The following is a 23502-nucleotide window of genomic DNA, read 5'->3' as shown; positions in this document are numbered from 1 at the left end:
CGTCACACGATTCAGAATCTCCACAACACGAAGAGAGTATGGGTAGTAATTTGAAATATCTATTCATATTATTTTCTCGATTTCAGATGGTTACATCCAGCAAATACATCTATTTTTTCCGGCGAATTCACGTTAATTCATTTGATTTATTCATGGTGTTCGTTCTACTTAATTTGCAGGGAATAGATGATTTTTATTAATTCTAAAACAATATCATAGATATAAATTGTAATTGATCAATTGGCAGCCCATAGTGAAAATAAAATCGGCACATGTATTTCTTACGAGGCCGAGGCACTAGGCCGCGCGTTCACATGCAGTGTGTACGGATGGTGGTGGTAAGCAAAGAGCTTAAGAAGCTTACGCTCTTTGGTGGTTAGATCTGTATTTTCATACCCTATATCAAAGATCCTACTAGTTAGGATCTTTGGTTATACGTTGGTGGCAACACAACACAGCGGGTGCACAGTTCAACTCCGGAGAAATTTTCTGGAACACTCGAAATACATGTGCTATTATCCTCTTTTTTCAAACCTTTTAATACACACGGTCGTGAGACGTCCCTAGTAGTAGTAGCAATCATCAGACGTCAGACATATATTGTGTACGCAAGGATCAGAAAAGACAATGGTGCTTCTTTTGCTCCCACCCGCTGTAGCAGAAGATGAAACAGAGGTCATCGGCAGCCTGACAGGTGATTAACCCTACTACAGCCTAGCTTGTACAAATGCACTGTAGTATCAGTTCATATAATGTTAACTTCGCTTTATCGAAGATTATTGAAATGTTCAATTAAAGGGTGTGTACAGTTCTGGTTGAGGTGAGGATTTAATTAGCCTTTAACATTTTGCGAGATATTCAGAAACCACTCGTATGAGATGTCAAAGAGCATGCAATTCTAATGTAAGGGGTATCAGAAGTGAAGACCTACATGTATTTGATGAAAATGGGTTTTGAAATGGCTGAGATATCCAAAAACAAGGTGAAACAAAGAGATCCTAAACAGTAAAAGGTGTGGCCTGTCGCCAGCCTTTTATTATTATCACACTTTTGGATATCTCAGCCATTTGAAAACCAATTTTCATCAAATAAATGTTGAATCCTTCCTAAAATTACATGCTCTTTCATATTTCATAAGAGGTTTCTCATTATCTCATTTAACCCGTTAGGAATGTTAAGAATATGAATCCCCACCTCGACCAGTAGGCCTACTGTACAGTCCCTTTAACCCAACATTGTAAGTCACAGATCTAGTTGCATTTAATTTATTTGTACTAATTGTAGTGTAGAGACAGTAGAAAGTCTATAGACCAGGGGTCTACACGTTTGAGTTTGAAACACGTTCCATCACATCATCAATAATGTGACGTCCGTGAATGACTGAGTTAAAAAGTGTGAAGTTTTTAAGGTTGCTCAGAAGATGATCAAAATAAAATAATTCATTGTTTTGTGTTTGTCAGGTTCATATGACTTCTGTGAGGGACTCGAAAAGGATTTTTACGTCTACGTTGCAATTTATGTGTAGTGTCATGCCTTTCAGATGAAGTTATGTTCTATTTGAATTGACTGAAAGATCAGTCTGTATCTTCTTGTTGTTGTGGATATGTTCCACAGAGACCACGTCTGGCTTCACGGAATCCCCTCCTATACAGGAGAGTGGTAAAAGTAAAAGAATGATAAAAAATTCCTCGGCACTGACAGATTTGTCTGTCCATGTGTTTATGTCATGCCTTGAAATTAACAATTATCTAAAAAATATATGATTATTGTTATATTAATGCATAAGATTGTCTATTTCTGAGAAAAATGTTTGAAACTCAATGGCAATGCCTATGCTACAACAGTCATGTTGCAGAGAATTATGTAGTTAATAATATTGTGCAAAGATTGAGACCGCAGTGCTAAAAAACAAAAAACATACTGAAATCTGTACTGTGTCATTTTTTAATTGTGAATTTGTTTTAAATTGATTGAAAATGTACTGACTTTTGATATAAGAGGGAGAATATAACTAAACTCAGCCAAGATACCACAGCAATGTTTTGTAGCCATTAATGTAGAATTGAAGCCTGCAGAATGTAAAACAATGATCCGCACCAAATTTTTCATCATGTGATATCATAGCTCCTACTGCAGTGCAGCTGGAGCCAGTGGGACGATGGTTTGAGGCCAGACTTCACCGACAGCGAAACCACCTCTCAACATCCTTCACCGACTCGCTGCCTAGTGATGATGATGACGAGTCATCGGGGGAGGAGGACCTTCTGGATGAAGACGAGGATGATGCCATGCTCTTGACCCTTGACCCAAAGGAGTGGAAAGTAAGCCTATGCAGTAAACTTCCCATACAATGTATGTGCTTTCCTCAACTGCTAGTCACTGAATTAAAAAAAAAACAGCAACAACACAGTTGTCCTTCCTCACACAGCAGCTTTTGTATTGATAAGAATTTGCCGATGTATCACAAACTCTAAATGACCATGCAATTTTGAGCATACTTGGTTGACACCATTCACTTCATTTATGATGAAATACAGCTGTAACAACTTTATCCAAAGATGTCTGGGAGATAGCACTAGCAATGGAAGACAATTTGTCATGTTGATCAAGCAAAGAGGGCTTATTTTAAAGTTAAAAGTTTTAAAATTGAATGACCATTATACCATTTGTATGTCTTCTGATTGTATTGGATCTTAAAAGGCTGTTCATGCTGTGGTAGTAAAAAGAGAAAAAAATGACAGTAAATATATTTATGAATAGATATCACTGAAGTGAATATCTAAAAGTGTTTTGTTTGGTCATGACGAGCAGAATATTAGCCAATGTTTTGTAGTTAATTCGAAATATAATGTATACCACGCAATTTGATTGAAGACCTTTACATGATGTGGTTGTTAGTTATGTCATTTTAGAATTGGCCAAAAGTCACAAAAGTAAAGAAAATCACTTTAAAAAAAACATATAGAAACACACACATTGACAAACAAAAGTTGGCAGCATTCACGGAGGCAGCTAACCGCAGTCATAATCAAGTTTGAATGTACTTTGAATCCCATTCTCACCTCCATGCTGAAGCCGTTTCATCTTTCAAGTCATATCATATATAGTGCCCAAATTTATATTGCTAAATGTGTGTGTAAATGTGTATATACCATAGGTGTACATGTAGTTGATCTGCTGTGTGGTGTTGCTCTTCACCACACCTCCAAATTTTCTAATCGATTGTTAACATACCTTCAAACTCATTAAAACTATAGGTCACATTTTGTGTGTTTTAAAGTACTTAATATTGATTATACTGATGAAGACTTCCATGGAGGTAATTTTTTATCCCTAACTCATATTTTGGAACTATTTTGAAGCCCTGAGATAGATTTGGCAAGATGCTAAGTGAGTCACTTTAATGTGTATTAACTGTCGTTTCTTCTCAGAATCAAGACCACTATGCAGTGCTGGGTCTCTCTAAGCTACGTTACAAAGCTACCCAGCATGAAATCAAGAAAGCTCGTAAGAATCTTTTCTTTTTGTGCTGTTGGTTCTGTGTTTGTGTGTTTGTGGTTTTTTTTTGTGTGTTTTTTTTTGTTCTGCATTACTTTCCATCCAGTCCATTGCATTAAACAGGTGATGGGTTAATACAGTAACATGATCCTCAGGGAAAAATCGATTGCAGTATTTATTACCACAGAGTTTGTACTACCACATTGTATATTCAGAGGCTTTACACTACTCTGATGGGTACTGTAAAAGTGGATATTTTCGCGCGACTAATTTTTCGCACTTGGCTGAGTGAGAAGAGTTTCGTGTGTTTTTAATTCCGCGGAATCAAGACATCCCACACAGCATCATATGGCAAGCAAAAATATTTGTGTGCTTTTATTTTCACGCTAGTTTCTGGTTGCGCAAAATGCGCGAAAATTTCAACACCGCGAAAATTTCCACTTTTACAGTATGTAATGTACAACTGTATATGATTGATTCATGCATTCATTCATTCACTCATTCATCATTCATTCATCCACTCATTCATTCATTGATTAATTTATTCATTCATTCACTCATTCATTCACCTATTCACTCATTCATTTGTTCATTAATTCATTCATTCACACATTCATTCATTCATTCACTCATTCATTTATTTATTCATTTATTCACTTATTCATTCATTCATTCATTCATTCACTCATTCATTCACCTATTCACTCATTCATTTGTTCATTAATTCATTCATTCACACATTCACTCATTCATCCACTCATTCATTTATTTATTCATTTATTCACTTATTCATTCATTCATTCATTCATTTATTCATTCACTCATTCATTCATTTATTCACTCATTCATTCGTTCATTTATTTATTTATTCATTCATTCACTCACCCACTTATTTGATGTATGTTTCAGACAAGCGTAAGGTGCTGAAGCATCACCCTGACAAGAGAGAAGACCGAGGGACCAAAGTGAGACAGGCTGGGGATGATGACTACTTCTCATGCATCACTAAAGGTCAGCAAACTTTGAATGTTACAATCTACTTTGTCTTTCAATACAGCTATGATAGTGTTTGAAGGGAGCACACATATGTGTGAAGTTTGCAGACAGTCGGTGAGAAGAAACATTGTTTTATTTGGGAGCAAAGTTTGAGATGTGAGATAAGTTAATATTGTGAATAAATTGCAATATTGAGCATACTACAATTGTTATCATTGACATTATTATTATTATAATTAGTAGTAGTAGTAGTAGTAGTAGTAGTAGTAGTAGTAGCAGTAGTAGTAGATGGAGTAGAATTTTATCTTTGTCCGTGTTTATTGTTGATAAGTTACTTTATGAAGGTGGTTGAAGTTGTAATCTTTTTCCTGGTCATACCAATGTGATTTTTTTGATATTCCATTGTCATAGTATCAAGAAGGAAAATACAGTTTTCCAAGAAAGACCTCTGGTCTGTTTGATCATAAAACTTTGTTGCATCTCATTTGTGGCCCCTAGATGTTTTCCAATTGTTCATTTAATGCTACTTTCCTCTTCTTTTTCTACAGCGTATGAGATTCTGGGAAATCCGGTGAAAAAGCGTGCATACGACAGCGTAGACCCGGAATTCGATAACGACGTGCCTCAAATGAGCCAGCAGTCTAAGGACAACTTCTTCCAAGTCTTCTCACCCGTCTTTGACAGGAATGCTAGGTAAAATTGGAAGGAAAGAAAGTGGTACCTTGAGGTATTAGATGCATAATTTAATGATTTTCAGCTCTTGATGTTGTGTTTTTGTTTGTTTGTTTGTTTGTTTGTTTGTGTAGGTGTTTTTTTTTCCAGGGGGGGGGGGGGTAGCAAATAGAGGTGATTGGTTATGCAGTTTATGTCATTACATTTAAGTGCCTTTATGTGGAGCTGGCTTTGTTTTGTGTCATGCCTTAGGTCCATGCCTTGGATCTTTGTTTTGTTTTCTTTTGTTTTTCATTGCAGTACCTAAGGAAAATAATTTCTACTCCTGTCTTTCAAAAACAAAATGTGTGTTTCTTGTGTCTTCTACTCTATGCTCTTTCTCCTTCTGCTTTAGTTTGCCTGTATTTAGTCAGTAGTTATCTATTTCATAGTTTTTTGTCACATGTAGGGAGTTATATGAATTAGTATATTCTCATTGGGCCTGTGATATTTCTGATCAAACATACTCTCCCCTGTGTAGATGGTCAATCAAAAAGCATGTACCCAGCCTCGGCGATGACAAAGCTACTTTCAAGGAAGTCAACAACTTCTACAACTTTTGGTGAGTATGTTTTACCTTAGGGTTTTGGTCACCTTTGGAGTCCCTGCACAATCTAGCAAAGTAGTGTAAAATACAAAGTGATTGTTCAAAAGAATGAGGAAGTGTGTGTATGTGTATGTGAGAACTAGAAGCAATTTTAATCAGTAGTGATCAGCTGTAATAAGCACTTGATCAGTCAATTGCAGTTTTTCAAATTCATGAAATTCTTCAGTTGAGATGTTTTTATTGTAACTGATTGACAAATTGCCCTATATTGATGTAAATAAGCACTGAATTGATCAGTGTTTTAGTAGTAGCCATGACAAAAGGAATTATGTGTGTACGCAGTCGAGCAGGACTCAAGTAGTTGTAGTCTTCTGATGATGACCAATATGTGATACAGAGCAAAAAAGAGCCTTCCAGCTATGAGCATAACTTTTTATCTTTCAAGCTTGACTGTGTCAGCATTCCTTCCTTGGAGATGTCAGTAATCTATTGACCAATTCTGTGACGCTCTATGTGTATTTTTGGCATGGGCAGCGCCATTACTGCGGTGTCTCAGCCGACCCCCCCCCCCCCTTTCACTTCCCCACCCCTCTCCCTACATTAGCACGCGCACGGAATGAAAAACTGATGCATGGTTGCTTTAGCCAATAGGCGTCTCATACTGAGTGTGCGAATGCTTGCTTAGTGCGCGAACCTTTGTTACAAGTGCGCGATAAACATGTTGCCCGGGGGGTAGGGGAGAGGAGGGGGGTTGGCTGGGACACCGCAAAATGAGCTAATGGCTGCACCCAGTGCCGCAAATTGTCTGCTGCCCTCAACGAACCTGAATCGGTCTATAGATTGTATGGCAAAATGGATTACTCCAAGAAGGAAACTTCACCTTTCTGTGATGCTGTTTGGTATGGGTTGGTCTGTGCAGTTGCCTCAATCATTAAAGGACAAGTTTACCCTCATATACATAAGGACTGAGAAAATGCAGCAATATTAGTAGAACACATCAGTGAAAGTTTGAGGAAAATTGGACAATCCGTTTAAAACTTATGAATTTTTGTAGTTTCAATGCCACCATCACTGGACTTGAAGACTACTACAGCTTGTGATGTCACATGCATAGAATGGTATAAAGAAAATATAAAGAAAATTCAATATGTTTTCACTTTTCTCGCATAATAAAAGAGCACTTGACTTGCCTCTTTCAGAAGGCAGGGTGAGTAATATTACCCTGAACATATGTCAGTAACAAGTCAAGGGAATGTCTGCTTTTTTCAAAAAATGAAATTATGTAGAATTCTCGTGATATTTTCCTTGTATCGTTGTACGCATGTGACATCATACACTGAAGTACCGGTAGTCTTCTCATCCAGCAGCGACTGTGCAGAAACTCTATAAATTCATAAGTTTTGAAAGGTTTTTCTGATTTTCCTCAAACTTTTACTCATACGTTCTACTAATATTGCTGCATTCTCTCAGTCCTTGTGTATATGAAGTTGAACTTGTCTTTTAAATAGCCTGCAAGCGGCTTTATAACAACCCACTTGCTGGCTTACCCAGGGCAAGTAAAATTGGCAAGAGGACAAGTAACATGAATGAACACTTGCCTTGTAACTATTTGTGAGCCATGGTGTAAACCCCATGTGGGCTTTTTATTCTGAGACTGCAACACATGATCGCATTGGGAAAACATCCTTTTTTTCAAAGCCATATAGTTTATGGAAGTGTTTATGTTAGAAATGCAGTACAGTGAAGTTGTAGAGAAAACTAGTTTTACTGTGATGTAAATTTCATGATACAGCTACTATAAAGCAAGACATTTTTAAGGCATGACATTTTAGTAAATTGCGACTGGCATTCGATTCATATAGTGAAGACAAGAACTTTAGCGTGCATTTCAATTTTGGGATTCTTAACTCTCGGAAAATTTACGAAATTAAAATGCACACAAAAATTCATTTTTTGACAATATAGCTATGATGCCTGTGCTCTGTCGTCTCATATTGTGATTTATCAATCAGTTTGTACGCAGTTGTACACTTAAGCAAAATATGCGAAGACGGCAAGCAGTCTAATGAATTGGGCATGAGAATGTGGCACTCAAAGACTAAAAATATGGGGCTCTTCCCCTGAATGCCCATTCAAGCTAGTTGGAGATATATCTTATACAAATAGTGAATGGTCACGAGTGCAGTAGTACAAGATTTTGCACGAGGTGAAATACAGAGGCGCTCTATTCAACGAGGCGAATTCGAGTTGAATAGTGTGCCTCATCTTTCACCGAGTGCGAAATCTTGTTCCATTGCACAAGTAAAGACCATACACTATTTGTTTTATACGACACCTCGAACATCAACAGATATGGTCCACACAGATTCTTAAATTTAGCACAGAAATGGCAACCATTTTCTGTGAAAGACAAATATGTAGCCACACAGTCACAGTCACTGTGTACTTACGTACTTGTTGAAGTTGTTCACAAAAATGAGTGACAAAAGTATGTGCTTGTAAGCGTGCTTGCAATTGCTGAGTGTGCACGGCAAATGTTTGTTTATTGTGACATCAGAGCCGTGCGATGGCACAAAAACTTCTAGTCAATCATGAGTTTAACACGGGAGTCAATGGAAATTGGTGACAGCAGTCATGTGCTATCCATTTTTGCTCAAACAAAATTGCATGGCTGACAGCCACAGCATGCGATGGAACTTTTAAACTTAATGTCACGTGATGGGCAATCGACCAATTGGATAGCTACATTCTATTTAGGTGTTGTATAATACGTAATATCCTGCTCTCTTCCTATCTGTCCAAGGTATGACTTTCAGTCTTGGCGTGAGTTCTCCTATCTGGACGAGGAGGAGAAGGAGAAAGGAGAGTGTCGGGAGGAGAGACGATGGATTGATAAGCAGAACCGTGCTGCTAGGCAACAGAGGAAGAAGGAAGAAGTGACCAGACTCAGACAGCTTGTTGGTGAGTTTGCCCTGCCACCAAGAATTTAAACACTTCGTACACTGGCAATATGTGGATAGCATAGATTTGAATGAAAGTCCACACTAGTGAAAGTTATATTTAAGTAAATGCAGTTAGAATTTACTAATATGATATACAGAAACAAATTGCATGAGGATTGTTTAAGTCTAAACGTTTGTGTGATTAAATGTTTGTGCTCAACTAATTTCTATAGACTTTCTGTGTTTATGATTCAGATTGTATGGATGAGGGTACAGTTCATAATTTGATCTGTCTCAAAACGTGTGCATGTCATTAGGTTTCAGTTGGGCCCCGCATTTCTACCTGGCAAAATATGCCACATTTATGGCATCACATTAATTGCACCATTTTAACATGAAGTATTCACAAACAGTCAGTGCCATTTAATACAATAATGCTTAGGAGTTGTCAAAGGTTTCTGTAAAAGAGGAGATTTTCATGATGTGGAAATTTTTGTGATGCGACATGAAAATAGTGCAAAACTAAAAGCATGTGAATATTTTCTTTGTTACAGTAATGCTATTTTATATGTTGATCCCGCAGAATAAAAAAGACACACGAAATTCATATTACCTGACAGAGTGCGAAAAATTATGCGAATGTTTCCACTTTTATAGAAGTAAGGTATGCAGACAGAGGGAAGTGGATTGAACAGAGAGGGACAGCTAGAGGAATATGTATAGGCAGATATCAAATTTGTTGTCAAAGGTTCCTGTAAAAGTGGAGATTTTCACGATGTGGAAATTTTTGTGCATTTCATGTGACATGAAACTAGTAGGAAAATAGAAGCATGTGAATATTCTCCTTGTTACATGTAGATGCTATTTTATGTTTTCATCCTGCAGAATAAAACACACAAAATTCATCATGCTCAATAGAGTCCAAGAAATTATTCGCGTGAATGTTTCCACGTTTACAGTTGTCAGGTAGACAGGACAGAGTGAAGTATAATGAAGGGAGAGGGACAGCTGGAGGGGTACTTACAGGCAGATATCAACTTTGCATCGTAATTATTGTCTTTTATCGGCCCATTGGAAACTGGGAATACTGTAAAACATGATATATTCGCGGCACGAAATTTTCGCGAATTGGAGCCGACGGCCTTTTTCATGGCAAAAAATTTTCGCGAATTGCCACTTGTGTTCAATGCATATAGTGTAGATAAGAAATTTCGCGTGCATTTTAATTTCGCGAATCTTGGCGCTCGCAAAATTCGCGAAATTAAAATGCACGCGAACATTCCTCGTTTTACAGTAATCATTCTCTGGACTTCCGACTTCCATGATGTGTACTTCATATGTTATAAGTAACTTTGCTTCTGAAGCGTATTACATTGTATGTCACGCTTCCATTTTTCAACCTAGACAATGCGTACATGTGTGATCCGCGCATCAAACGATTCAAAGAGGAGGAAAAGGAGAGGAAGGCTAAAGAGAAGAAAGCTAAACAGGATGCAGCGAGGGCAGCAGCCATGGAGAGAGAGAAGGTGATTGTCACCACTCATTTTTATGCCTCCGCCACGAAGTGGTGCCGGAGACATTATGTTTTTTTTCTTTATACCATCACACAGAAACTCACCTTGTGTGTCTTTATCATAGTATCTATTTTGCATGCTTAAACTTCATCAAATATTGAAAAATATGTATATATATGTTTTTTTAACAAATGTGTCTTTTTTCCCTTGAAATTTGCTGTGGGATGTCTAATACATTGTATATCCAGTTTTCAAAAATTTTTTATCAAGGTATACTTTCTGTTTTCAAAATATGCTTTTCACTCCGCATCCAAATGGTTTTTGATCTACAGTGGTTTGTAGCCCGTCATAAATCTTTTTCTTTTATTACAACGGATCATCTCTTCTTTTTGAATGAAAGTAAAGAATCATTAGATATTTCAGATTTTATGAAACAAATATTTGGTCAATGAGAATACAACCAAAAATGAAATGAAATCATTAATATATGAGAATGAATCCATATGACTGAACAAAAAAGATGCCAATCATAATCACCATAATTTTATTGATCTGAGAATGTCCTAATGGTAGTTGTGTGATGATGTAGAAACGGTGCGTGTTTGTGATTAATCTGGATTTTAATCATGTCATTATAGTGCATTATTTCAATATGTTGATAATACTTCATGCTTAGTTCTAGGAAGGAACTAACAAATGCTAACATCAGTGCATCGTAATGGCTTTACCATTGTGAAAGTTTGATCAACTCATTCCGTACGGACAGGAATATTATCAACTCTTCCTGGCAGTAGCTAAATGACCATGTCACTGGTCTTGTGATAAAGGAGAGACTGTATATTGTTTTTGTTGATCACAAGTGTACCATTTGTCAAATCACTCTACCCACTTCACATTGAGCAAATCCCAGTGAGAGACAAGTCAGATGTCCCTTGTAATCTGCAGAAGTATGTACTTTAAAAGTGGAAATTTTCATGCATTTCATGCAGCATGAAATTAGCACAAAAATGAAAGCCTGCAAACTTTCTGCTTGTTATATGTAGTATCATTTTATATCTTTGATGTCAAAGTATGTGTATTGTAGGGGTATACCTGTTATTTCCAGTTTTCTTCACATTCGCTAGTCCTGTAGTGTGAGTGAATTTGCTGTCGTAATGCTGACCACTTAACCTTTTACCGTAGTATGTGCTGCCAAAGCTCTTAAAGGGGCATAGTCCCGGTGGTGTAGAGGGCGCTGTTGATGATACTGCCGATCACCGTTAGCATTGATATGAAGATTACCGAAGTCGAGCTGTCATCAAGAGTAAAGTGCGGATTTGTTGCTAAGTAACGTTGCCTGCGTTGTCTTCTCTGCGCATGGCGCAGTCTGTAGTAATGCCATGGTGCGTGCATATGTGCTTGTTATTATGACATCACAAAAGAACTTTGCTAAAGCTGTCTTCCCCCTCACCCGAATCATGAGCCGAACTGTGATCCGACCACTGACTACAGTGGATCGGACTTCTTCGGACTCGGGGAAGTGGGCCAAAGCGTAAGCGCTAGAGAGGAGTCGACAGCGTAGGCCTCTATAGGAAACTTGTGCCGTGCGCCCGCGTACGCATTTGACTAAAACACCGGGACCATGCACCTTTAACCGTCAGGGCAGCCATGAGCTGTTTGAAGTGCCAGCTCAGCTGTTGCAACCAACTGAGAAATCAAAAACATGCACACTTCATCTTACCCTGGCCAAGTGCAGAAAATGACCGGCAAGAAATTTTCCACTTTTGCAGCATTTGACTGTGGAATTAATGAGAAATTGTTTCTACATCCACAGGAGAAGCAGGCCGCCTTGGAAGCTGAGAGACTTGCTAAAGAGAAGGAGGAAGAGGAAGCCAGGGCAAAGGTCAGCCATGGCCAATTTCTGACTGATTTTAAAAGGAATTTCAATGACAAAAAAAGCAGTAACTGCAAGAGAAACTCTACAAAATATATTTTACCAGGAATGTACGTTTCCTTACAGTATGGGATAGTAAAGACCATAAAAAAGTATCCAACACTTAAAAACTGAAAAATAAACCTGAAATTAAGAATTCTGTACTGTGGTGGTAAGGCACATTTCTTGGTATAGTTAAAGTTATTCAATTATTGAAAGATTTGACTACAAAGACAACTTTTCTCCCTCTTTTTTCCCATAACATTACCTTCATGAGTGCAGTTGTGTGCTATCTCTTCTTACTCCTTTTACAAGATTAAAGAGCAAAACCTTTGTATTATGTCTCTTCGAGTGGATTCACATAAATATACATGACATTTAATTTACCCATGATGTTTATTGGATGTTACATTCATGTGACAGGCTCAAGCTGCCAAGAAGGAGAAGGAGGCGCTGAAAAAGGCGATGCGAAAGGAGAGGAAAGCTCTTAGAGAAACCTGTAAGGTAAGTCACCCAGTAGTCTTTAGTTAGTCTTTAGTTTCAGTTGAGTCGTAGTCACTCATCATATGAACATGTGCATCGTGCAAGTCCATAGTTTTGATATGAAAAATACATTTACCATGCAGAATTATCAAATCTATGTCTTGAAGAATTGCCATTGTCGTGACCATCAATTTAGGTGGTACTCATCCTGGTGTGACAGGAATGAGGTCAAACCAACCTTCTCTGTCAGCTGTTTGCTTTGTTGCAAGTTAAAACCCTCAATCCAGTGTTTTCTCATTGTCCTGAAACCAAAATGTTTCCAGAATTCCTTACCTGTTTAGACCCTCTCATAACGCAGTAGAATAAAGGAAAATGTCAAATAAATATTGTCATTTTTTGTGTGTTAATCACATTGGTTTCAGATGGTGAATAAGAGGCATACAAATATTTCAGCCAAATTGGATTGTATCTAAATGTTATCTCTGTGATATTTACCTTCTGCATAATGGTTTTTTTTATGCCTCCGCCACGAAGTGGTGCCGGAGGCATTATGTTTTCGGGTTGTCCGTCCGTCCGTCCGTCCGTCCGTACTGAATTTTGTGGACAGGGTAACTACCAAAACCTTTTGAGGTATCCTAATGAAACTTGGCATGTATGTGTATTAGGGGGTGAAGTTGTGCCTATCAACTTTTGGGTGCACATGCTCAAGGTCAAAGGTCAAAAGGTCAAGGTCAAATGCTTAGAATTTCACTATTTCCCCCATATCTATGCAATGCCTGAAAATATTTTCTTGAAACTTAGTGTATACATGTATTACCCAATTAAGATTCTCTGGTGAAAGTTTGGGGTCATGAGGTCAAAAGGTCAAAGGTCAAAAGGTCAATTAAAATGCTAGAATTTCACTTTTTTCTCTGTATCTTGGAAATTGTTCATGGTATCTTCATGGAACGTAGTATATATGCATGTACTGACTGGCAGTAGTTATCTAGGGAATTTAGGGTTCATGGGTCAAAGGTCAGAGGTCAAAGGTCAAGGGCAATACTTCAAAATTTTACTATTTTCCAAATATTTATGCAATGCCAGCAGGATTATTTTTTTAAAAACTTGATGTATGCATGTATAACCCAATAGAGATTCTCTGGGATTTTTTTTTTTGCCAAGAAGGTCAAAGGTCAAAAGGTCAAAGATCAAGTGAAAGTTAGTGCTGAACTTACTTCTTTCTCCATATCTCGGAAGTGGCTCAAGTTATCTTGAAACTTAGTACATATTTATGTATGTTCTGCCTGACAGTGATTCTCTTATAAATTAAAGGCCAGATGAAAATGATAACAATTTACTGTTCAATACAGAAATTGCACTTTTTCTCCATACCTTGAAAATTACTCAGTGCATAAACTTATGAAAGGATCAAAGTCAAGTTAAAGTTCTTAAATCCCCTAATACATGCTCTCCTATTCATCCAATTAAACATAGGTCAAGGAAGGTAAGCATTCAATACATTTGTGACAAACATGTCATTTTTAATATTTTGCCAATTTTGTGAAGATGTAATCACACATTGTCCACATGTACTATAGACCTATTAGGAGAATCATGCATTATGGCGGAGGCATACCAGTTGCCATAGCGACATTTCTAGTTTAAGTATTGTTTGTTGAGCAATGTCATTATGCCTCCGCCACGAAGTGTCGCCGGAGGCATTATTTTTTGTGTGTTTTTGTGTTCTTCTGGAACTGCAGAAATATGGCTATTTCACTGATGAGGATGGCATAGTGAAAGCTATGGAGGACATGGAAAAGTTATGTGAAAAGTTATCTCTAGTGAGGTAAGCATTGCTGTCGGACTTTAGTGAGGTTTTTATGTAGAAAATAAGTCGACGTAGTATGAGTGAAGCCACCTTTTTGCAACTGCAAATTTAATTCAATCAGGCCATCATTACCACTGGTTAGTTGTTGGCTGTATAATAACTTGTGAAGATTGAGAGTAAACTAGATGCCATATTTAATGACAGCACACTTCAAACTGGACTTCAAGGAAAGCAGTTATATTATAAATATGTTTTCATATTTTGTGTTTCTCCTTGCTCCATACTCTTCTCTGGTTCACAGTCCTTTTAAGGACTACCACTCTCTCTAGAAAGAATACTCTCGCTCACTCTCTTTTCTCGCTTCTTCCTCTCCTATCATCTCATATCTCCTCTCATTCCAACTGTCCTTTTCAGGACTCACACATGGTGAACCGCAAACCCAGCATATGTTATTTTGTGTTTATTCTCATCTATGTTGTCTTCTTTTAATGTTAAAAAAAAAAAATGCCAAAAATTGTAATTGAATAAAGTGAAACGAATGTGCAATATCTTTTCATCTTTCTTTATTCATAATATAGATAGGTACAGTGTTAGAATGATATGAAAATGCAAATAAACATTTATGATAACTCACAGGCAGACAGGATATACGTTCCCCCATATAAAGACAGCAGTAATTATGCATCTGTAAGAAATACAGCATATACAATACAATGTACACACAAGTATTATATCTATGTATTTGCTCTTTAGACTCTCCTGGATTTTGATATATGTGTAGCATTGTTTGCAGTTCTGCTGTAATCCTTTATGATACATTTGTCATGCATAACTTTAAAAGTTTTATGTGTCATTTATCAAATATTGCTATTATTTGTGCATGTCAGGAGCATAGATGTGCATGTTCTTATTTGTCAGATATTCCCCCTCGTTCGACAGATTTCATGAAGTATCTTTGTCTCTGTGTGTCTTGATTAGCATTTATTGATAGAGTATGTCTAACTTTTAGAGATAAACTGAGTTCACCCATCAATTTTTATGTTGCAGATTACAGGAGCTAAATGAAAACTTCAGCAAAGCTGATGAATCACAGTCCAAAACTATCTTTCTTGATGAGGTAAGCTTAAGTGGAAACCTTAGAATGTAAAGATCATATTACCCGGACAATTAACTTTTATATACATGTTTTGTTGTGTTTTTTACTGCTCGTCCATTTGGTCTATTTAAGTTAGATATTCTCTGGCTCAAACAGTTGAAACTGTGTCATTTCAAATTTTATTTGATGTGCAGAAAAAAAAAAAGATGCACAACACTCTTGCTGGTTTAAGATGGCTGTTTACTTAGTATGTTTACTTAGTATGTAGCTATCAGGTGTTATGTTCCACATACTAAGAATCTTGCTATAGGATTGGTCAAGAACTGATCACATGATGAAGCATAGTTTTGCCCATCACATCACCTGAGAAGAAAAGTTTGTTACACTCTATGTGGATAGTCCCTTTTGTTTCGCTGATTTCTTCAGTCCATACAGTCCTAACGCAAGATGAGTACGCGCGAAATAAAGTGTGTTGCACTTTTGACTATCACATTAACTAGGTCAAATGATAGTCCACAGTGCAACGCACTTTTATTTCGGTGCCGCAGTGCGCCGAGCAAATTCATTGTTTTGTCATCTACGCGCATACGTCAAAAAGTAAACTATGTAGCCTAAGCCCTAATGATACCTAAAGACAGCTAAAACGGTTTCAGATGTGGAATAAATTGGGAATATCTAGGACCCTAGATGTGGAATATAAAGCAAATAATCAACTTTTAGTTTCAGGCAATGAGACAAACTATCACTTCCTCGGTGATCTGAATGTGTGCGCTATCTTTCCTCAGCTGCGCTTCGGAAAGATAGCTACATCCAGATTGCCTCGGAAGTGATAGTTTGTCCCATCACCTTCACCAATGTTGATTATTTGCTTACAATATATATATCTGATATGTATTATGCTGTCATAGTGTGAGGTATTATTTCTTGTTTGATCATTGTAAGGCTGTCATAACGCTACAATTCGTTGGTCGAGAAAGATAAGGGCATTAAGGCTTCACTAACCCTATGGCATTAATACCATTATCTTTCTAAACAGGAAATTTATCCCTGCAGTAACTCGTGATTCGATGCCTGCATCTTCCCATACAGGTTGCCAAGGTAACAGCAGAGATGGAGCGAGAGCACCAGGAGGAGCTCCGTAAGCAGCAGGAGCTCCTGTCCAGCTCCAAGGGTGGGGACAGCGGCGGCTCTAGGACAGACAAGGCCTGGAGTGATGAGGATGTTCAGCTTCTCATCAAGGCTGCAAACTTGTTCCCTCCTGGTACTGGTTCCAGGTGAGGATTCATTTTCTTTTTCATTATTCATCTCCATGCTCTGTACCCAGACACCAGATTATCAGACTTTATCTACCTCTGTTATTTCATAGAACAGCACAGCAACTCCAAAGTGGACATGATTGAGGCTCAAATACAAAACTAGGGGGCAAATCACTCTAAGTTGGACAGATGGTAATTGTGTTCAAGCAGTTGTGAGAAAATATTAGTCAAACAGATAAATAGACCAATTTTGAAGGGAAAAAAAGATATTTTATGGACATAAATGATATGTCAGTTGGTATGTAGTCATCACTTTGTCACAAAGCTGAGAAGTGTGTGCACCGAGATGGCTGAGAAATTATTTTGGATCATGCTCGACCAATACTGTACCTTCTTTTAAATGTACAGTAATGTATGCCATTTGGTTTAAATGGATCAACAGCTTATTTAAGGGTTATTTGGTGTCTCAGAAGTTGTCTACATTGAACCTGGTATGAATATCAGAGAATGATGTGGGGGGGGGGGGGGAAGGGATGGGGACTGAGGAATGTCAAAAAGAGAAGTGACTTTCGGAATAAACATATCTCATGAGGTGATAAACAAAGTCTATTTCTGGACACAGGCCTGGTAGGGTGTGTTTGCATGACGTAGTGAGTGAAGTGACAAAATTGAGAAGACACTAAACTTTTTATGATTTTGACTGAAAGGGGGTGGGAAGGGGACAAAGCACTGTGTGGTAGGACGGATTGTTTGTTTCTTTTGTAAACATTCACAGCGGATAGATGGGGGACTAGGCAAGTACAATGATGGAGTAGTGTAAAACATAGGATTGGAGTGTTGAGCAGTCTGTCAGTGTAGTATGAAAATTGATTCCTCCTCGTCTTTTCAGGAAATGTGTACCATTTGAACGGCAAATCTTGGCAAGGAAACAGTGGATATGTACAGTGCACTCCCGTTATAATGGACACGGTTATAATGAAACTCTCGTTACATCAAAGTAAAAGTTCAGGCCCCAAAATTATTGTATGTTTACCTTCATCATACTTAATTTACTTATGGCTGTAACAAAATTTTTATATAATGAAAGAAAAATGCCAGTTCTGAGGACTTCGTTATAATGGGATCACCTGTTTTGTGACATTTAATCTTATTAAGAATTACTGCAGGTGAGGCCATTAAATATTTGAGATTTAGGACAATATTTCTGATCAAAAACTAGAGTTTGCTGTTTCCATCACACCTAACCTGTGTAGATGAAAGAGCAGGTTCAAAGAACAAGAGTAGAGGTTTTTCTGTGAAATCAAAATCTTAATTTACCATACTATAAATCTTGCCCATACATTTTCCAGGCAGAAATCTGATTTATTTTTGGTGATCTCTTGCTGTTCGTAAAGTTGTGTAATGATTTCTGGTGATTCTGCTTGCCTAGATATGAGGTGATGGCGAATTACATCAACAGTCACTCGGCATCTGGGATCAAGAGGGTGGCCAAAGATATCATCAGTAAAACAAAAAATCTACAAAGACTTGGTAAGTGAATAACCATTCTAGTGGTAATGTACTGTAAAGCAAGATATTTTCATGGCATGAAATTTTGCGAATTGGAACCAGTGGCCTTTTTAGCAGCATAAGATTTAAACAAAGTGCCACTAGAATTCAAAAGACATAGCGTAGACAAGAACTTTCGTGTGTGCTTTATTTTTGCAAATCTTGGCTCTCACAAAACTTGCAAAATTAAAATGTGTGCAAACATTGCTTGTTTTACAGTATTGAAAGAGAAGTTTTCTCTTAAAAGACCCAGTGGCATGGAGTGGGAAGTGGGGAGGCTGGCCCAGCTCAGATTTATTCCAGAATTCCTGTTAAATCCTTTAACACACAAAAATTTATTTAGAAAAACAGTGTTAAGGTAACATCTTAACCACATCCATAAAAGACTGCCTATGAGGCTAAACAATTACACATGATATAAAATGGCACGTGAAATTCACTATGTGACACACAGGAGGTTGTGCAGTGCTGCATGAATTATTATAATGTACTAATACATTGATTTGTTTCCTATGTTGGTTTGTATCTTAATAGTGTGACATATGTTGTATTGTGTACAAATAGTGAATGGTTACGAGTGCGATGGTACAAGATTTCGCGCAAGGTGAAAGATAGAGGCTCATCTTTCATCATGGCACGAGTATAGACCATACACTTTGTTTTATACAGCACCTCGAATGTCAACAGATGTGGTTCACACAGATTCTCGAATTTAGCACAGAAATGACAACCGTTTTCTGTGAAAGACGAATTAGTAGCTGCACAGTCACAGTTACCGTGTACGTAAGTATGCGAAGCTGATCGGTTGTAGTTGTTTACAAAAATGAGTGACAAAAGTACGCGCTTGTAAGCGCACTTGTAATTGTTGAGTGTGCACAGCAAATGTTTGTTTATTGTGACATCAGAGCTGTGCAATGGAACAAAAACTTCCAGTCAGTCGTGAGCTTAACACGGGAGTCTTTGGAAATGGGTGACGTTAGCCATGCGCTATCCATTTTTGTTCAAACAAAATTGCACGGCTGACAGCCACAGCGTGCGATGGAATTTTTAACTGAATGTCACGTGATAGGCAATCGACCAATCGGATAGCTACATTCTTTTTAGATGTTGTGTAATTACTGCCATTCATCTCTCATCTGTGTGATAGACTCATCCATGAAGCAAGCGGCCAATGAGAAGGCCTTTGAGAAGTTTCAGCAGAACACAGGCAAACTCAAGAAAAGTGATGATGCATCCCCGTCAGAAAAGTTTGATGGTGAGTAAAAGCAGGACATTTGAAGAGTTTTATTGCAAAACATGCTACCTCCATTCTTGTTAATTTGAGATACTTGTGATAAAAGCTGCTAAAAAAGGAGAAAATAATGAGAAAATACAGGATTTTTTTTCATTATAACTTCACTCGTTATGTTACATGTGGAGTATCACAGGAAAGGTATTATTTTGCTCTATCTGGTGATGGACTTACTTTGAAATGTTTAATAATGGCGCTTAGCCCATTTTGCGATGACACTCTTCATTTGTAGATCCTTGTAGTAGTTTTTTGTTTGTTTGTTTGTTTTTGGAGGGGAATGGGAGATAGGGTTCTTTGCTGAAAGGTGTTGCAGCACTGGTCCATGTTTAGATTTAATGAGAAAAATCTAATAACAGATTGGCACTTGGCATATAATGAGTCAGGATGGGACCCACTAGCTAAAGTTGATATTTTTAATTTCTCCATGATTGTGTATGATTTTTAGCTCACCTGAGCCAAAGGCTCAAGTGAGCTATTGCGATCGCCCTTCGTCCGGCGTCCGTCGTGCGTCGTGCGTCGTGCGTCGTGCGTCGTGCGTCGTCCGTCGTCCGTCGTGCGTCGTCCGTCGTCCGTCGTGCGTCGTGCGTAAACTTTTTACATTTTCATCTTCTTCTTGAAAACCCCAGGACCGATTTTCATCAAACTTGGCAGGTAGCATCCCTAGGGGGTTAGGAACTCAATTTGTTAAAATGGGCACCATGCCCCACCCAGGGGGCCCCCAGGGGGGCCCAAACCCCCCAAAATTAAGGAATCTGTAAAAATCTTCTTCTCTAGAACCAGAAGTGATAGAGCTAAGTTAATACTATGAGTTAGTACATTGATGACTGTAGTTTCAAGTTTGTTCATGGCAGAATCAGGGGTGCCCCCCTTTGGGACCCAGGGGAGGGGGGTGGGGAGGGTTCTAATGGGGCCTAAATTGTACATTTTCATCTTCTTCTTGAGAACCCCATGACCCATTTTCACCAAACTTGGCAGGTAGCATCCCTAGGGGGTTAAGAACTCAATTTGTTAAAATGGGCACCATGCCCCACCCAGGGGGCCCCAGGGGGGCCCAAACCCCCCAAAATGAAGGAATCCGCAAAAATCTTCTTCTCTAGAACCAGAAGTGATAGAGCTAAGTTAATACTATGAGTTAGTACATTGATGACTGTAGTTTCAAGTTTGTTCATGGCAGAATCAGGGGTGCCCCCTTGGGACCCAGGGGAGGGGGTGAGGAGGGGTCCTAATGGGGCCTAAATTGTACATTTTTATCTTCTTCTTGAGAACCCCATGACCCATTTTCACCAAACTTGGCAGGTAGCATCCCTAAGGGGTTAGGATCTCAATTTGTTAAAATGGGCACCATGCCACACCCAGGGGGCCCCCAGGGGTCCCAAACCCCCCAAATGAAGGAATCTTTATAAATCTTCTCTAGAATCAAAAGTTATAGAGCTGAGATAATACTACAAGTTTGTTCATAGGAGATCCAGGGGTGCCCCTCTTGGGTAGGGGGGGGGGGAGGGGGGGGGGTGGTTGGAAGGGTCCAAATGGGGGCCTGAATTGTACATTTTCATCTTCTTCCTGAAAACCTCATGATGGATTTTTGTCAAACTTGGCAGGTAGCATCCCTAGGGGTCAATATCTCAATTTATCAAAATGGGCACCATGCCCCACCCAGAGGGCCCCAGGGGGCCCCAATCCCCCCAAATTAAGGAATCTTAAAAAAATGGGCCCTTGATATTGTACATTTTCATCTTCTACTTGAGAATGCCTGGTCAAATTTTGGTAGAGCTGTGAATGATTTAGATTAGTGACTGCGTGAAAGGTGAACTTGCGATACTCAGGTGAGCGCTAGACCCGCGGGTCTCTTGTTCTTTTTAGACGCATTCGGCATGAATCACTCTGTGGGGCTGAGAAATAAAAAGCTTTTTGTAATCCTTTCACTCTCAGAGCTTTCTTGTTTGTATTTCCAATTTGCAACTTTTTTTTTTCAATGTGGCATCTATGATGCATTATGCATAAACTTTTTTTTACAAAATTTGCTGATTTTTAAAAGTTTTGACATTGTCATCTTCTTGAATTAGGTGGCTGAATTTTGACCATACTTGGAAGGAATAATCAAAGGGGGAGGGGGTCATAGTTTGTACAAATGTTGGTGGTGCCTCTAATGGGGCCCCAGGGGTTGAGCCCAAATACCACAAATGAGCTAATTTTCTTTTTTTTTTTTCTTCTTTTTTTTTTTTTTGGGGGGGGGGGATATTTTCGTCTTCCTGTCAAAAATTGGTGCCTGGATTTTCAACCAGACTTCGCAGGAGTCATTAATAGTGGGAGAGGACTATAGTTTGAATGTGTGATGGTAGTGGGGGGATGTCTAGGGTGGGGCTTGAATATATACCCCAAATAAAGAGGGTGTTGTCCAAGGGGCCTGCAGTAATCCCCAAATCTTAAGGTTTTTGAAATATTTTGCCTCAGATGGAGTGCCATGCACTATTCAGATGAGGGCTTAACCTACAGGTCTCTTGATTTACCAGTATTAACCTTTCCATGTTTCAAAGACTTAAATCATTTGAAACACCACCTATCCACACCTGGTGACATGCTGTGTCACAGTTGTCTCTTGTTGAACCCTTTAACTCTATGTCACTATTTTGAAATCCTTTGCAAGGTGCTGAGGGTGCTTCAGCTGCAGCGGCTTCAGAGGGACCCAAGCCTTGGACCACAGAGGAACAGAAGCGGTTGGAGCAGGCCCTGAAGACATTCCCCGCTAGCACCGATCGATGGGACAAGATAGCCAGTGCTGTGCCCACCAGAACCAAGAAGGAATGCATGAAGAGATATAAGGTGGGGAACAGGGAGGGGTTTATTTTTGCTGCCTCTCTTGACACCCACAGAATCACCTGTTGGCCACTTCCATATCAGTGTTTGTTCATGCGTGTTTTGTATGCAGTATGTTTGCTTCTTTGCTGTGTTCAAGACGCTTCGAGAATTTCCATGTTGTTGTAGCAGTTATTCTCTTTAAATATTAAAAAAAAAATGATTTTGACTATTAAAGCGTGTGCAAAGTATATTTACTCAGTAAAGGTTGAAAACATTACAAGAAACCTGTAGATGCTGGAGGGAAGTCATGTTTTTCCTGTCTTACCCTTTTATGCTAATTGTCTTGTTTGTATTTCATTTTTCATTTCCCCTTACCAATCTACACTTGTTTCCTTGTTTGTCATATTGCAGGAACTCGTAGAGATGGTGAAGGCTAAAAAAGCAGCGCAGGCCTCAGTAGCAAAGGCAAAGAAACCATGACCATGACCATGGCAACAAACAGAAAAGCATGAAGATAAAGAGACATAGACCATCCAAGAGGACCCAGTGGGTTGTAATGTTCTCACTGTTTCCATGACAACTGACCATTTCAGTCCACTTCCTAAAGACCAAAAGGTGTTTTGGTCAGGAAAGAGAGACTGATGCATCAAGTGATGTGAGGCCAACCTCCTTTGTTTCCATAGCAACTGTCTGCACCTCTGAACTGAACATAATATGAACTTGCAGATATTGCATGAATTGCATGAGGATGTTTTGATTAGACCTGTCTCTTTTTAATAGCCATGAAATACCGGGCACAGCCATGACAAAGCTGCACAGAACTGTAATAATAAATCATGTGTTTATTGTTAAAGAACACAGTGCTTAACCAAACTCGAATTAGGTTGTTGGTACTGGTTTTGTTGCTTTTCCAAATTCTTAAAATATTTTGTTGATGTACTCTGAGCTCTCCTACATTAAGATCAAGATTCCACAAACATCAATATGTATTTCAGTTGGAAGAGTGCTGTCTTGGGAACTAGGCACATTTCAGATTCCAAATTATTAAGATGGTTAGAAATAATAAAAATCTTGAATTTTGTTTATGAATTATGTGCAAACAATC

General features: G+C 38.5%; 1 protein-coding gene across 1 annotated transcript; it reads left to right on the top strand.

The window, feature by feature from the left end:
• Positions 1 to 627: 627 nt before the first annotated feature.
• On the top strand, positions 628 to 23502 carry LOC139717715 (dnaJ homolog subfamily C member 2-like). Its single transcript, XM_071629215.1, has 17 exons — positions 628 to 694; positions 2125 to 2321; positions 3432 to 3507; positions 4408 to 4509; positions 5043 to 5187; positions 5687 to 5767; positions 8556 to 8713; positions 10099 to 10220; positions 12022 to 12090; positions 12544 to 12624; positions 14343 to 14428; positions 15458 to 15527; positions 16596 to 16780; positions 18192 to 18292; positions 19458 to 19565; positions 22246 to 22421; positions 22809 to 23502. The coding sequence occupies exons 1-17, from the start codon at positions 628 to 630 to the stop codon at positions 22875 to 22877; spliced, it is 1893 nt and encodes a 630-aa protein (XP_071485316.1). The 3' UTR covers positions 22878 to 23502.

The sequence above is a fragment of the Diadema antillarum genome, unplaced genomic scaffold (genome assembly GCF_040938485.1).
Source record: "Diadema antillarum isolate AM-2024a unplaced genomic scaffold, OU_Dant_1.0 scf00000081, whole genome shotgun sequence".
NCBI classification, from domain to species: Eukaryota; Metazoa; Echinodermata; class Echinoidea; order Diadematoida; family Diadematidae; genus Diadema; species Diadema antillarum.
Note: the sequence above shows the minus strand (reverse complement) of the source record. Positions and strands in the feature narration are given on the sequence as shown.